This window comes from Brachycentrus maculatus, unplaced genomic scaffold (genome assembly GCF_059751285.1).
Source record: "Brachycentrus maculatus isolate JH-2025_06_01 unplaced genomic scaffold, ASM5975128v1 h1tg000262l, whole genome shotgun sequence".
In the NCBI taxonomy this organism is placed as follows: domain Eukaryota; kingdom Metazoa; phylum Arthropoda; class Insecta; order Trichoptera; family Brachycentridae; genus Brachycentrus; species Brachycentrus maculatus.
In genome coordinates this window covers 282,120-297,939 of record NW_028281013.1, presented here as the reverse complement: position 1 = coordinate 297,939, position 15,820 = coordinate 282,120, and the positions used below count along the sequence as shown (strand labels likewise).

Sequence of the window (15,820 nt, the reverse complement as noted above, 5' to 3'; positions counted from 1 at the left end):
ATACCTTTTCACTGTCCAATTAGAATCAATAGGCATAGTCATACCTTTTATAATCCAGCACCAACAAAGAACTATACAAAAAATTCCTTTATTTATCGAAGTTGTGGAAAATTTAATGAATGTTGTACCGACCTTGATATGTTCTACTCCAATCTTTTAAAATTTAAAGCTAAATTGTTCGAAATCTTATAAACCTAAAAAAGTAATTCTATTCCCTGTCCTTTCCTTTTCTTTCTTTCCTATCACTGCCATCTCCTTTTCTCTTTATCCCATCCTTGTCTCATGTCTCTTCCTTTATATAGACCTCTCTTATGTATAGTTGTGAAGAACTATAATTGGTACTCATGATTTTATTTTTTGTATTCTGTATGTATCATATATTGTAACTGTTGTTCTTCCTTCCAATAAAATAAAATAAAAATAAAAAATAAAAATATATTGTTCACCATAAACACCATATAAATAATTAATAATAATAATAATTAATGTAAATGATACATATGTATATGTATTTAACATGATATGTCGTATGACCAACCGGTAAGGCTTTTAATATAAAGTAATATAAAGGCTTGCAAAGGATTCTCTGACCCATGTCACCGCCCAGTGATGGTGTATAGAGCACCACATGAGATTGGGCGGATGTTAAGTTGATTTTCAGTAATATGAACGCAAGACGATCAGTCCTGCTCTCCAATTCATAGGATCTGGGAGTGAAACATATTTAAAGAGATACAGATTGTGAAGCGGAGGAGTTAAGAAAGAAAGACATTATATACTGGTGAATGGGAAGAAGTAAAGCAGGAACAATAGGTCCTATTAATTATGAAGAAGAGGTGTATAGCAACAAAAGCTAGGGTATTCGGGTTTGCATACCCGTGTTAGTATAGTCTTGTGTTAAACAAGCTACCACTAATGTGTACGAGTCCGTTAAGGATTTTTTGAATAAGGTTAATTGAATCTTTCGTACTTTTAGTTGGGCCATCGTGTGTAATAAGTGCATTATTTATTTTACATATAATTTTCAGTGGTTTCGATGTCCATTACATTCTTTCACTCCCTTTATTATTTTTAATCACCTTTTCTTCCTATTTATTTTTTAAATAAAAGACAATAATTTTTTTTTTGCGACGTATACGAGTGAGAAATCAATACAGTGTAATTTCAGATCACGAATACCCTGGATCAAAGGAAATTACGAATATATCAAGTTAATAATAAAAGTCGCAACAAAATTATCTTTATCAGATCCCTCAAGCTTTTATTAGAAGAGGATCAGCGTACCTACCTATGTTGATTTTTTTTTTAAATTACTTAACGTCCAAGTGACTCCAAAATCTACCTACGGCTTATGCAACACCGTTATCATGAACCTACTCAGGCTTCAACTTTTATAGTTTTATAACCTATGCCTGCTCATGAGTGGATTTGCTCTTTCTATTTAAAGTTACAATAATTTCATGTAATTCATGAGTGAAAATTCTAGGCAAAAACACTCGCGACTTATCTATGTTGATGTTGTAATCCTCATTTTTATACATTTTAATAAAATAGCAACACTCAATTATTTATTTTTACATTAAAAATACCACGACGTTTATAATCTATGGTCTTTGATTGACGTTATAAAATACAAACTACAATAACAGCAAATTTTTAGGTTATTCGGATTCACGAAGAGTTTTCGTTAAAATTGGACACATTCGTGAAAAGTTTATTTTTCATTTTGCTTTTTATTCGCAATAGAATGGATACGTTGTCAAACCCATTCGTTTGTGTAAATGTGAGAAAATCAGAAAAACCAGTGGCTTTTCCTAGAGATGGTATGGAATTCGTTAAAAATGTTATAATTGAAAGAATGCATTATTCTGAAACCGTTTCAGCGAACGAATATGACGAAAAAATTAATAAAAGTCAAACCGTATTTGCTAATGTGGTCAGTGATATAATATATACTTTTTAAATCACTTGCTTATGTTTGTGTTTTATTATAGGAATAATTCAAACTATTTTATGCTTGTACTTTTTAGTTACCTGCAACTGTACCAGCTCCCGATCCCTTACTACCTACAAAAGAGTGGCAAACTATCCAAGAGTCTGATTTCTCTAAAGTTCGATGTCGCTTATCTAGAAATAGAAACTCGAAGGAAGATTGGGAATGTTCCGTTAAGTTACCACCTATTTTAGTCGGGGATTCGTTTGCTATTTGGAATACTTTTTTTGATACCCACAAACCTCTGCTCAGTATTGTGTTCCCCATGAAACAGACTGAACTAGAATTTGCACTGAGTATATTAGTAAAATGCTTAATGGAAGTGACACCCGGAAATGGAATTAAACGTAGATGGGGTAAGTGCAACAAACATAAAGATGAGGACTGTATTGAGACATGCTGGATTTTATAAGCCGTTCCTTGAAGAATCAACTACAACAAGTCAACTGACTTGAGAAGACGACTCATACTCGCGGAGATCTGCCGATCAGCGACCACTTGTCTGTCCGTATTGATGGTAAATAGAAAAGCTGAGGAACAGCGCCCAATCATAACTTCCATAGACTTTCTGTCCATAGATTTTATTTTATTTTTTTAAATATAGTTACATTTTTAAGTACAACATAATATATTTTCTAAACATTTATACGTATGGCAAACTTTTAGTTTTAGATTCGCTGTGCCTCTCCAAAAAAGAGACTGAGCTCTTGTGCTTGGAGAGGGACTTACACTCATGGTTGAAGGTTTTATATAATTAATGGTATAATAGTATTTTTTTATATGTTTTTTCAAGATTTATACGTAACGGGCATTAATTTTCTTAAGAATTTTTACATGAGTTAATTAAAATATTTAATTCCCTGATCCTGATTTATTAACAATAAACTAGTTATTAATATTAAGGAGCCTACCCACGGTGTTAATTTGTCCTGTCCTACAAAAATTTGATCAGTCCAGGACAAAGTGGCATGAATTTAATGAATTTTCAAATGAACACATTTTTTGCTTTATTTCATAGATGACATTGAGTTATAAATATGAATTTAACATATTACTACTTATAAACCTGCGATAACAGGATCAAATTTCCGCGGTAGCATAAAACGGCCGTTAAGGTCTTAACAATAATGGTAAACTTATATTTGTGGGTAATTCATCTGTTGACCCGATTCTGAGAAATTTTGAAAGAAAATTACCTTAACTTGTTAAATGGATTTCCTGATTCATGGCAAAATGATCCATAGAAATACCATAAACATCTTAACTGTCGTAAAAATCTATGAAATCTATCTTGATTTATGATTTATGTGGGATTTATTTTAGGACAGTGGATCTATGCATTATTAGCAGCATTTAAAATCCCTCTTACTCCAAGCCTAGTCAGCACTCTTCGAGATATGGCCAGAATTTGCAGCCAGATAAGGTTTGTTTTAATTTATTACAATTGTACGCAATTTTGCCGTACATATTTTGCATTTGATTAAACTCAATCATAGTTTTTTTTTTAAACCTAGTTTTATAATTGTATTTGTGCGTACCACTATTCATATATTTTAATTACTTAGTTGTAAAACTTAATAAAATAGAATAAATCCACATTGTAAAGTATTTATGTAATTACTAATTTAACCTCTTTAGCCCAGAATTTAATACCTGTTTATAACCGATCTTTTATTTACTATCAGGATATATTAAATATTTATTAGGTACTAATTTTAAAAAAAATTGTACAGATAAAAAAAGTTGTATTACATCAAATATAAATTATGTACCATCCCTATTAGTAAAATATGTACATCAATATAGTAAAGTTATTTAAAATAATGAATTTTCAATTAGAAAATTTAACTTTTGTATATTATTTACAAAATAAATATGATAACATTGAATATACCATTTTGCAGTTCTGCAGTCCGCCTTGCACTGTTTATTGCCATTTACTCCCCTTCATAATTTTATGTTTTTTCACTAAATATACCAAAATATAAATATTAATCGTGATGATCCAACTATTTTTTTCTCTAAATCATAATTATGAACATCAAAGTTTGAGTCCAAAGTTAATGTATACTGTATTTATTATTCACCATGTCTGTAATTTTTACATAAATTACGTGGTCTAACTGAGAAACATTTATATATCCAGAGTTAAGAATATTAATATTTAGATTTGAGAATATTACAATTATTATTGTTTTGGTGTATTTGTCGCAAAAGAATAACTCATTTTAATGACATTGTTTATACATTTTTTTACTTCATCTTCAATGTGAATATATATACCATGATTTTTTCAGATCAAATTTATCACCTGATGCAGAAGACGTCTTGGATACCGTTGCTCCTCTTAATCTTTTTATTTGTTTAGTGGCCAAATATTTTGAACAAAGAGATTTATCCGATTAATTTGTAAATGATTTCAGTATTGTGCACAATAATATTTTTTTTATCAATTATGTAACGAATAATGAAGAAAATTGTATAATATATATTTATAGCCATTCCTTTTGCTACTAAGATATCCAAAAAAAACAACCAAAAGAAAATACATATATGCACTGCAACTTTGTTAAAAAAAATTGAGCCCTTTTGGCATAACCAATGAAGTTATAACAAGGTGTTAATGATATAAATTTATTTTGTGATTTAAAATATAGGTACTTATTATGTTATAGTATTTTTAAATTTTAATGTTAAAAATAAGAATAAATAAATACTCAATTTATAAACATACTTAACCACTCTTTTTTTTCCTTTTTAAATTAATAAAATTGTTCTTATTATTTACATAAATTTTATAATTTAATATTATTTTCGGGTAACCCTAAACGCCTTGTGTTTGAAAACAGGAATAAAATTGCAGGAAAGCGGGGGTCGAATGCTTCAAGCATGGAGTAGATTTAACCCTCATTTAAGATCATAGAAGTTGCAACAAAATATTTTCAATCACTACGATTTTTCCCTTGTATTCACTGATCTAAATCCCAAACTACCCCTATCTCCTCTGGTTTCAGTCAAACTTACGATCCTTTGGTGGAGACGTGATTTCGTCGTAAAGTAACACGTTACGATGCAAGTATTCAGGCAGTCAGTACACCGAGCCGAGCGCTCCATCCATAGTTTCGGATGCTCAGTGATGCTCGCCGCGAGCAATGTTACGACGTTATGTTACGACAAAATGCTCCGGTCAGTCTCCACCTTAACTAACAAATTTATTAAATTTTTCAGATTTTTTTACAAATTTCTCTCAAAATTATTTAAAATTATTCATTGTAACAATCAAACATATTCCTTTATTCAATAAGTCATGAGAGGTAATCTTTTAAATGTTATTGTCTTCATTGTCTAAATTATGTACAGCATTTTGAGTATGTCCAAATTTTTGTTGATAAATCTGGGTTTGTCGAGTCCACAGCACTAACAGCGGGATTATAACCCTACTCAGTGAACAATTATTCTGGCAGAATAATAACTTACTCTAGAGATTATTTTACAAAAATAACAAATAAATATTATAAAACAGAAATAAGGAACATGTGATGAAATTTTGAAAAAGGTTTTTACTGTGCAAATAAAAAAACCTGAAAAATAGTTTATCTTTTTTGACACTTTATATACGTACATAGATAGTAAAAATGTTAAGAAAATATTATATAAATATATATATATATATATATATATATATATATATATATATATATATATATATATATATATATATATATATATATATATATATATATGTATTATATAAATTAGGATTTAAACTTTGCTGGCGGCATTTAAGGCTTGATCGATATCTTGAATTAGGTCTTCCACATCTTCCAAACCTACAGAAAGGCGAATGAGTGCATCTGAGATACCCAACTCCATTCTTTGCTGTGGTGGTACTGATGCATGCGTCATGACAGAGCTGAAATGATCTCAATGTTAATAAACTTAAAATTATTCAAGTAAATAATAATTTTTACTTTTACTAATGCAAAATTTGTACACTCATCAAGATCAGGGCATTAGTGCATGGTACATAAATGCAACATTTAATGGGATAAAATAATAATAAAACATAAACATGATATATCCACATATTTTTCTGCAACCTATTTTTTGGTAAAATTCTATTACTTTTAATAATTTAATAGGATATCAAAACACTCAACATAATATCAAAAATCTCAGTATGGAAAATATAATTATTGGATTAATCCATCTATTATTTCCTCCCGTAATTTCTCTAATTATAATACTCAAATTTACAATTCCAAAGCGAAGAACTCGCACAAAATAGAAATACTACAGTCAGCTGAATTAATTCTAATGCCAAGAAGAAAAAAACCATCGGTGTTGCCATTATAACGATTAGTATTTCTGATGATATTCCGTTTTATACTGTTTTTAATTTTATTAAATTATTTTCTTTTCTACTTTTACCTACAAGTAGTGTTTTTTTTTTATGAATACAAAAATATATATAGGTATGTATGTATTTTTTCAATACTTACGGCAGTTCCGCTAAACTTTCATATCCTCCAAGACTTTCTGCAAGGGTGAAGACTTTAAGTGATTTTAGGAAAGCTCTAGATTGGTCCATTCCCCCTCGGATAATAAATGTCATCATACCAGAGTGACCATAGCATTGTTTCTTTGCCAACTCATGCTGAGGATGTGATGGCAAGCCTAGAAATAAACATGCCAATTACATAAAATGGTCACATTCATATTACATTTTTATCATTTACTATTGGTGATTAGTTGTAGAGAAATCATTTCAACTATTTGGTGTATGTATTTAAAACTATAAATAACCATTTTCATATCCCCAAAAAACTGTTCTAAATAGTTGAGAACGTTACTGTGTTTGAAATATTTTTTTTATAAATTTTAACCATAAAAAGACAGTATTTGAGTATTTAAAATAGTTTTGTTAGAAAATGGCAGCCTTCAAAAGGAACAGGGAGTGCGATTAGGACTCGCTGGGTCCGCATTTAACAGTATGAAGGCTGTCTGGAGATCGGATTTATACTCGGTGAAAACCAAATGCCGCTTATACAATGCCTGCATTGCTCCTGTTCTCTTATACGGCTGTGAAACATGGCACCTTACAAGGGCCCAGAGCAGCCGTGTACTAAGCTTTGAGAATAGGTGTTTGCGGAGAATCTTAGGCGTGCGGTGGTTTGACTTTGTAAGGAATGAAGAGATAAGGCGTAGGACGCAGCAAATCTTGATCACAACTGTCGTCAAGAAAAGGCGATTCAGTTGGCTTGGCCATGTACTCCGCATGCCTCCTGAGAGCCTTAATCAAGCTTGCCTCTTTTACAAGGCATCAGGTTCGCGCCGCCCAGAACGACCACTGCTGACAATTCGTCGGCAGTTCTCGTCAGAACTTCGGGACGCGGATCTGACTTGGGAGGATGCAAGGGAGCTGGCAGCCGACAGAAAAGCCTGGAGACAGTTTGTGGACTCCATATGCTCCACCTAGGGAGCGGATATGGTTAATATTTGTTAGAATGTGATGTTTATGCAAAGGTATCAATAATTTAATTTATTCCACAACACCAACCACGGGACCACAACCCGACATATTGTAAAACTATTACTGATACTTGTACCATCTACTTTATAATACCCCTTTCAATAATTTTATTTTACAAGGAAATACTATACATAGTACTATAAGAATTCCTGGTGACCCCGATTTAAAAAAGTCAAAATAGTAGAATAGGCACTGTTTAGTAAGATGAGATAGGCACTGCTTTTATTCCTAAATAGAACTCTAGTAAGGTGGGGCAGAAACTACTTTTGTGCCTACTTGGAATGCATATCCCTGGATATGACCAGTAGTAACATATTTTCAGGCTAATTAATTTCAAAGTCTAAAAGTAGTAACATTTTATGTTAGTTTATTTTTAAAATACTATTTTTTATTATTCTTTCAAAACCAATAGTATTTATGTTTGTATGATAAATATTTACCAGGATGTATGACTTTTTCAACCATGGCATGCTTCTCCAGCCATTGAGCAATCTCAATAGCGGATGACATGTGTCTCTCCATCCTGATGGCCAAGGTTTTTAAACTTCGATTGATTTGGTAACAGTCAAAAGGCGATGGAACTATACCCATTGCTGAAACGTAAACACAAATATTAGTTTTTATAATACAAAAGCCCTGCTATAAAAATATCTGCCGTACACTTAAAAATAATAAAAAAATATGTTAACATAATATGAAATGAGAACAATTAAAAAACATTTTGAATGTGGGATAATTTTTTGTGAAATGTGTTATCAAAGAGTACTTACAAAAATATTTTGTATTATTAAACACATTATATTATGCCATATATTAAATAAAACTAAATTATTTGGCCATTAGTCTTCAACATCATTCCCTGATTTTTAAATCTAATATCTAATCTATAAAATGGAGTAGTAAATTTAAAACAGTTTTTTTTTTAATTGAAAAAACGATTTAGTGACTTCCTATAAAATCAGTAATTCACATTTTAAAAATTACCATTCTGCAAATATCTTAATCGGTTGTGCAAATCTTCGTTGTTTGTAACAGCTGCTCCCATAATTACATCTGAATGTCCATTCATGTATTTCGTTAGAGAATACATTACTATGTCCGCTCCCAGATCCAATGGCTTTTGGAAATACGAAGTCAAAAATGTATTATCCACTACCAAGAAGACATCTTTTACATCCTTAAGTACAGCCGAGATAGCCCTAATATCAATCACTTTTAAAAGGGGGTTTGTTGGTGACTCGATCCACACCATCTAAAAAAATAAAAATCATTTTATACGCATTGTAAATGTATCAAACATGATATGATCATTATAAATATTAAAATATCGGTATGAATGAGACGAATAATCATAAATTTAAAAAGTTTACAAAATATCACACACACAATACTCACATACTCAGGAGAGACAAATAATATTTTTTTATTTATTTTATGAGATAAACATACCTTTAATTATATTACTGGTAATTTAATGTTAAGGTTCTTCCCAAAAATGGTTGTGTGAAAATTTGTCTCTCCTGAACGTTTTATATTTTGGATTTACTATTGTTTACCTTACTCCTAACGATATGTTATAAATGTCTCAATAGGTATGAAGATTTTTTTGGAAAGGTAGTCTAGATATTTACAGGGCGCACAATTCTCAGTTAGTTTAAGTCATATACTTAATACACTGTGTAACATTCTGTAGCCATTCTGCCAGCTGTAACATTTCACATGCGAGGTCGAAGTGCCAGTTGTTCATAAAGTAAATAAATCTGAAACCTTTTTCAATGTGTATGATAGTATTTTTTTCCAATTTATTTATTTAACTTCTAGAAAATGCCTCAAAAGATATTTCATATTATTTTTTATACTTATTTTTATCAATATAAAAAATGTACAAATGTTTGTATTCCCAAAAAAAAACTTTTTCACCTGTATCTCATACATAAATGTATTTATAAATTAACAAAAATCATTTGTGGTTTTAAATAAAAGATTGGGACATACAAAATATTCTTAACAATCAATATTATTTTCCTTTCATATATCTTTTATTTGCATAAGTCATGAGTTACATAACTCAGGGTATTATGTACTGTAATTAACTTTATAAGCATAATATATTTATTAGAAAATTACCTTAGTTTTAGGCGTTATTGCACTTTTTAAATTACTTATTTTCAGAAGATCAACAAATGAAATATCAATTCCCATCTTTGCAACAAAATTTCTGGAAAAAAAGAAAAAAAAATATCATTGTGAAATTTACAGTTAAGCCCATGAATACATTTTATATAATTGAAGTGTATTGGAGCAATTATCGTAAAATGACATTTCTTTATTTTTACAATAATTTTTTGTCACCAATAGTGTAATTTTTTATCACTATTGGTGACAAAAATTATGTATATATTTTCTAATATATTATATTTTATTATGTTTCTAATTATGCCATATACATATTTTTATTCACTTTGTTCATACGCAAAGTAAGTATGTATACAATTGAGAGATACAATTCTAGCAAAAGAAAAATTGTCGATGGATATGCTACAATTGACTTTAGACAATTGAAGCTTAGATCTTTTAATTGGATATACCGGTTTCTCGTGATCATTATATAGTTAAGAACAATTTAGACAATAACTACAAATGTACATGATGAGAAATAGCAAACTTGTTGCCAATTGACCCGCTGAACATTTTCCCCCACTATTCCTCTTACATTTCCTTAGCTATATAGCAATAATATTCACCGTGAGCTGCTCCACTTAAGTCATCTGTATGCTTTCGAATATATTACAATTCGGGAATCTACAATGTAAGACTTTGGCAAGCACCTTGCCTTCATATAATTAACATGTCGGGTTATGGCCCTGTGGTTAGTGTCGCGGACTCTCGAGTCAGAGTTTCTTGGTTCGAACCCACTCTACCACAATTTGATATCTATTTGTAATAATAAGCCGCTTAAGCTCACAGAAATAGTATGAAGTTGAAGTATTTTTGCAAATAATAAAAACACAAATATTTCCGTTATAAACAAAAAAAGTTGTTTTCTTGTCGATCCTATACGGTGCCCTATGCACCATCAGTGGATAAGGCTCAATGAAATGAATGAATAATAATGGATTGTAGGTAAATTATATATTTTTAACTTGTTTTGAAATGTCATGTGATTGTAACAAAATAGTAATTTATGAAATAAAAAGTACTATGTATTAGTAAAGCAACTGAAGGTCAATCGTAATGATTATATTTATACTGCATTGTTTCAGTCCTAAACGCGTTAACCTTATTTTGCAATCATACGCAATACATACTGACATTGCAGAGTTCAAACTGTTTATATGTGTAGTTTTTATTAGTCAATGAGTGTAAATGTATGTATTTTGTTAAATTTGTTTTTACTTATTGGACAAGTATGTTATTATTATTTGAATTAAACAGTTTAATCAAAAACTAACATATTAAATTATAAAATGTGTTTTAAAAACTATAAAAGAACATTAAACATTATTTTTATGAAATGACTACAATATGATTTTTGAGTTATCTTTACAGTATCTCAACTAGGGCGATTGTAAATAAGATGATATAGCAAAAAATTCCGACTGTATTTTAGATTAGCAAAATTTATTTGTGGCCTTTTTTTAATTGATGGTTACTGTCATCAATATGATTTACATTAAAAATTCTTCTATTTTTATTGAATCTTCTAATATATTTTCAATGACAAGAATTCACTTCTTTTGTGAATTCACTCTTTTTTCTGACTATAAATATTATCTCTTTTTTTGGATTTCATTAATCACAAAGTCAGAATCATTGGCAAAGTATATATGCCAGAAATAAAAAAATTATTTTTAAATAACTATTGGCAAAGACTTATACTGAGACAGTTGAAATCAACTAGCTCAATCACAATTGTGAACTCTTAAAACATAGAAAAGTTCATTTATGAAGAAAAAAAGTGCCTTATGCTGGTTGTATAAACTTTGCATATAGTTACATCGTAAGTCGTGAAAAATAGCAAACACTGGTACCTGAATAGTCTATTGGTCCCTCCATACATATCATCTCCACATATGATATGATCTCCAGTACTCAGTAAAGAAGATATGCAAGTAGTTGCACCCAGTCCCGATGCAAAACAGAGCCCATATTTTCCATTATCTAGGGCAGCTATGCACTCCTCCAGTACATTCCTTGTAGGATTTCCTGATCTTCCATACTCAAAGCCCTGTACAGATTAAAAGTATTGATTTATTATTTCATTAATTCGGTGAATTTTCAAATGAAATCGTAAGAAATATGGGATCTAAATGTGCCCAACATTACTGATAAGAAAAAAAATTCAACAAGATAAACAACGTACGGCAAAAAGTTATCTCATTTAAAAACAAAATACATTTTCAAAATTAAATCATTTTATCACCATAAAATAATTGTAATCAACATTATTGCCCTGACTGACCTAGTAACAAAACAATTTAAGCAAATATTATTTCATTTAATGATATGTATATTTTTTGTTGTTGAGATGTTATTTTACATGTATAGTTAAACATTACGTCATTTAAACTTTTGACGATTATTAGTAAAGAATATGGTTCAATATGTTCCTTGAAATTTCAAAATTTTGTAAAATATTACTCAGAACAAATAAAAATATATTTACATACTTATTTAGTATTATTTAATGCCAGATCTATTTATTTTAACAATCTTATCATATATCGCCAAAAAAAAGAGATATCATTTTGTAAATAAATAAAAGGCTCTTGTACCCTTGACCTCTAGATAAAATGACAACTCTTCTTTATAATGCAAATTCTACCCAAGAAGACATTTAAAAAATGTTCACATTGTGTCCTATTTCAATGTTATATCTGCCCCCATATTAAATACGAAATATTTAAATAGATGTATCAAACTCATACATATATACATAAGTTGCGTAATCATTTTAGATAATGAAGTATTATTCATTACTGTAGCATGACTGTTAAATAAACATGACTGATTAACTACTTAACTTAACCATATTTTTTTAAATAAAGACCTTTTAATTTTTCTTAGTGTTTAAAAAAAAAATGTATATTTTTCATCACACTGAAAGTGCTTTTAGAAAATTACGTAAATACTTACTAAATAATTTTTAAAAATCCAGATTTTGATACATAGATATCTAAAAATATGTCTCAACATTATGACTTTCAAGAATTATCATCCAATTTTTTTTAAAATAGATGCCAATTTGCAATCTGTGACGCAGTCTGTATAAGATGCTTATACATAAGTAAAAACTTATTGAAATAATATAAGTAGGTATATACTAAATGCAACCATACGTCCCTTTTTGAACAGGATCGTCCCGTTTTTAAATACCCTGTCCCGTTGTCCCCAAGTAAAGTTTCGGGACGTCGAAATGTCCCGTTTTCAAAAATGTGCAAAAAATCGACAATAGTTTGTAGTATAACCGTTTCATATAACTTTGCTGAACAAATCCTAGCTTGATTTCGGTGCATATGGCTACAGCAGGTGACTGGTGAGTCATATGCAAAGACTAACTAATTTATGTAAAGATCGCAGACTCTATATAAATAATAAAACTACACATTTTTTTTCCTATTTTTATTATTTACTCCTCTTATTTTCTTTATCAACATTCCTTTTCTTTTAATTAATTTATAGAAACTATGAAAAATATGTGTTTTGTTGAATATACTATTCCGTAAAAATTGGTAGATTTCCCGTTTTGAGGACAAAAATAAATGGTCAGTTTATATATACTACATACCCTATGTTCAGCGGGAGCATCTTGTTTAAATGTTGTAGAACACACTATAGGAGGAACAACACAAGCTGACTTCCACTGCTCTGGATCTTGCCCTACATGAATAGCTTTTGTAGCAAATCCATGAAGCTGTTTAAGAAATCCATAGCCACTCATCCTAAAATTTGAAATAAAACAATGTTTTCCAATTTAAATAATTAAATTTGTTTTGTAAGGAAACATCAACTCCTCAGCGTTTGAACATATCAATTCCAACTTTTCCAGAATATTTGTTTTGTAAGGTTACATTAACTCCCCACCCTTTGAACGTATCAATTCCAACTATTCCAAGATATTTGTTTTGTAAGGTTACATTGACTCCCCAGCGTTTGAACATATCAATTCCAACTTTTCCAAGATAATACTAAAATTACAGGAAAGCGACAAAAAAGTGTGAAGTGAATATATTTTTATCAAGCATTAAAAAGATTGAGTACTTATGTGAGTCCCAAAAACTCAGCACTCGGTAACCCGGTAGTCCGGATAACTCGGCCACACCATACCAAGTAGCATATCTAGAAATCTTATACATTTTTATTCTGGCCCCTATGTGGCGCATAAGGCATAATATTGCATCGATGTAGTATTTACTCGCGTGCAGGCAGAGTGTTAGTTCTGCGCTCAACATTCATGAATACAGGACTGGAATCTTTTTTTTGGTATGTAAATGACGTAAGTGAAGGAGCTCAGACTGAATTACAGATAAGCAATTCTGAGTGCCGTAGCTTTTGTGCTATTCTCGTTTTCCTCTCCTATTCCTCCTTCATTTCCTTTCCCATTCTTTTTTTAAATATACCTGCTGGTATATTTTACATGTTTATATATATTTATACATGCTCACCAGTTATTTAACACATTTGATTGATTTCTGGAGTGTTCATTGTCCATTAAGTTACGTTCAAGATAACACTGCGCACTATTGTAGTGCAATGTGACCCACATAACCAATAAAACATTAAAATCCCATAGGTCCTATATATCAAGAAAATTTGATAAAATAAATAATTTAATAAACATACCTAAATATTAAATATCACCCAGAACAAAAATAGTTTGCCCAAATAATCTCAACACGAGCGTCTCGCAAACAAGACAGATTACTAAATATATGCTCGTAGCGAACGACCCAACCAAACGAACCGAAAACTAAAACATTAATGAAACTGAAATTAACTCGTAACTTCGAGATGAAATCTAAATAAAATAGTACAATGTGAAGTTAGAAACACACGCTGTCGGAAAACGTAACACGTGGACGCGGACAAAAGCGCTAATAGCGAATAGCGCCAATAGCGGCCGACGGCGACAGGTGACAGATAAACTACCGCTCTCTTCCTTTTCCTACCCTATTTCAGGACCGGGACTCCATACGGAAGTAAACGCTTTAACTATGTAGTGTTGTTATTTAGAACTTTACTTCTGAAATTTTTATTTCTAATGAGTCTGACATTTTTAAACTTTATATCAATTCTTGGTCATAACTTACTGAAAAAATATTACACGAATTTATTATTTTTTTTATCAAAAAGAAATCATAGTTATCTACACTACACAGTAATTTCGATGCAGGGTTGGAGTTATATGCGGAAGTTAACGTTCTAACCTCATAGTGAAGATAACATTGGTTAGAAGCGGTTTCGAGGGTCCGGGGGAGGGGTCGAGTATTGTTCAACCGAAATTCAATTTGCTTAGGTAGGTAGTTCATTTTTTTTTTAATGTGAGGTAAGTACAAAATTGATTTATGGACGCATATATCCGTCAAATACATCTATGCGTGGTGGTAGTGCGCTTTTCACGTCACCATTGACCATACTCTACACTGCATGCCAAGCACTAACTATACATTCATTGTTTGTAGGAATATGCCAGTAACTAAATAGCGAGAACTCCTTAGAATGAATCTTGCTTAGTTTAAACTCTGTTAATTCATATAAACTAATATAAACCGTTTTAGGAATCTTCGGAAAGCTAACATGGAATTAACTAATTAAAAGAATTGAATACGTTGTTGAAAGGGAAATATTCGATTAGCCGCATATTTCCTTTTCCTGTACCAAGTCGGAATAGTTATGTCCCATATATGGCCATCAAAATATGTTACCATTATGGATAGTTCCAAATTAAGTTCAATAATTTATCATTACTTATGTCATTTAGTGATTCTGGGAATAAGTTTTAACTCAGTGGTAAGCATTCAAAGTGTAAAGCTCGAAATCACCGTATTATTCTGTGTTTTATAGTGTATTGAATTTTAAGACAAAAGTGGAATTGGTGACAATGATTGACTCCTCGTGTGTATGTGTAGGTACGGGTTGTTGTTGACAGTGCGTGCGATTGAATGATGGGTGCGGTTTGGGTGTAAAATTAAAGCCTGTTATGGGAGTGGTGGTTAAGGCAACAGTGTGTCCCAGTCGTTTAGAAATTTCGTCAAATCAAATTATAATTTAAAACATGTTACTTTATAAATATG

The 15,820-nt window shown here is 30.6% G+C and overlaps 1 protein-coding gene and 1 long non-coding RNA gene across 3 annotated transcripts; one reads left to right on the top strand and one right to left on the bottom strand.

Moving 5' to 3' along the window:
• Positions 1–1,607: 1,607 nt before the first annotated feature.
• On the top strand, positions 1,608–5,604 carry LOC148305778 (uncharacterized). The gene is made up of 4 exons (XR_015838113.1): positions 1,608–1,936; positions 2,031–2,349; positions 3,317–3,416; positions 4,291–5,604. It is a non-coding gene; the product is annotated as an uncharacterized LOC148305778 (long non-coding RNA).
• Positions 5,605–5,730: 126 nt separating this feature from the next.
• On the bottom strand, positions 5,731–14,618 carry LOC148305777 (cystathionine gamma-lyase-like). Of its 2 annotated transcripts, none has more exons than XM_088266142.1 (8): positions 14,370–14,618; positions 13,315–13,468; positions 11,558–11,754; positions 9,654–9,744; positions 8,511–8,778; positions 7,967–8,119; positions 6,496–6,670; positions 5,731–5,906 (listed from the first exon to the last, which is right to left on the bottom strand). In XM_088266142.1, the coding sequence occupies exons 2-8, from the start codon at positions 13,465–13,467 to the stop codon at positions 5,756–5,758; spliced, it is 1,188 nt and encodes a 395-aa protein (XP_088122268.1). In that variant the 5' UTR covers position 13,468; positions 14,370–14,618; the 3' UTR covers positions 5,731–5,755. The 2 variants fall into 2 exon arrangements, with proteins under 2 accessions (XP_088122268.1, XP_088122267.1); XM_088266141.1 differs by lacking the exon at positions 14,370–14,618 and adding an exon at positions 14,192–14,324.
• Between the last annotated feature and the right edge of the window lie 1,202 nt (positions 14,619–15,820).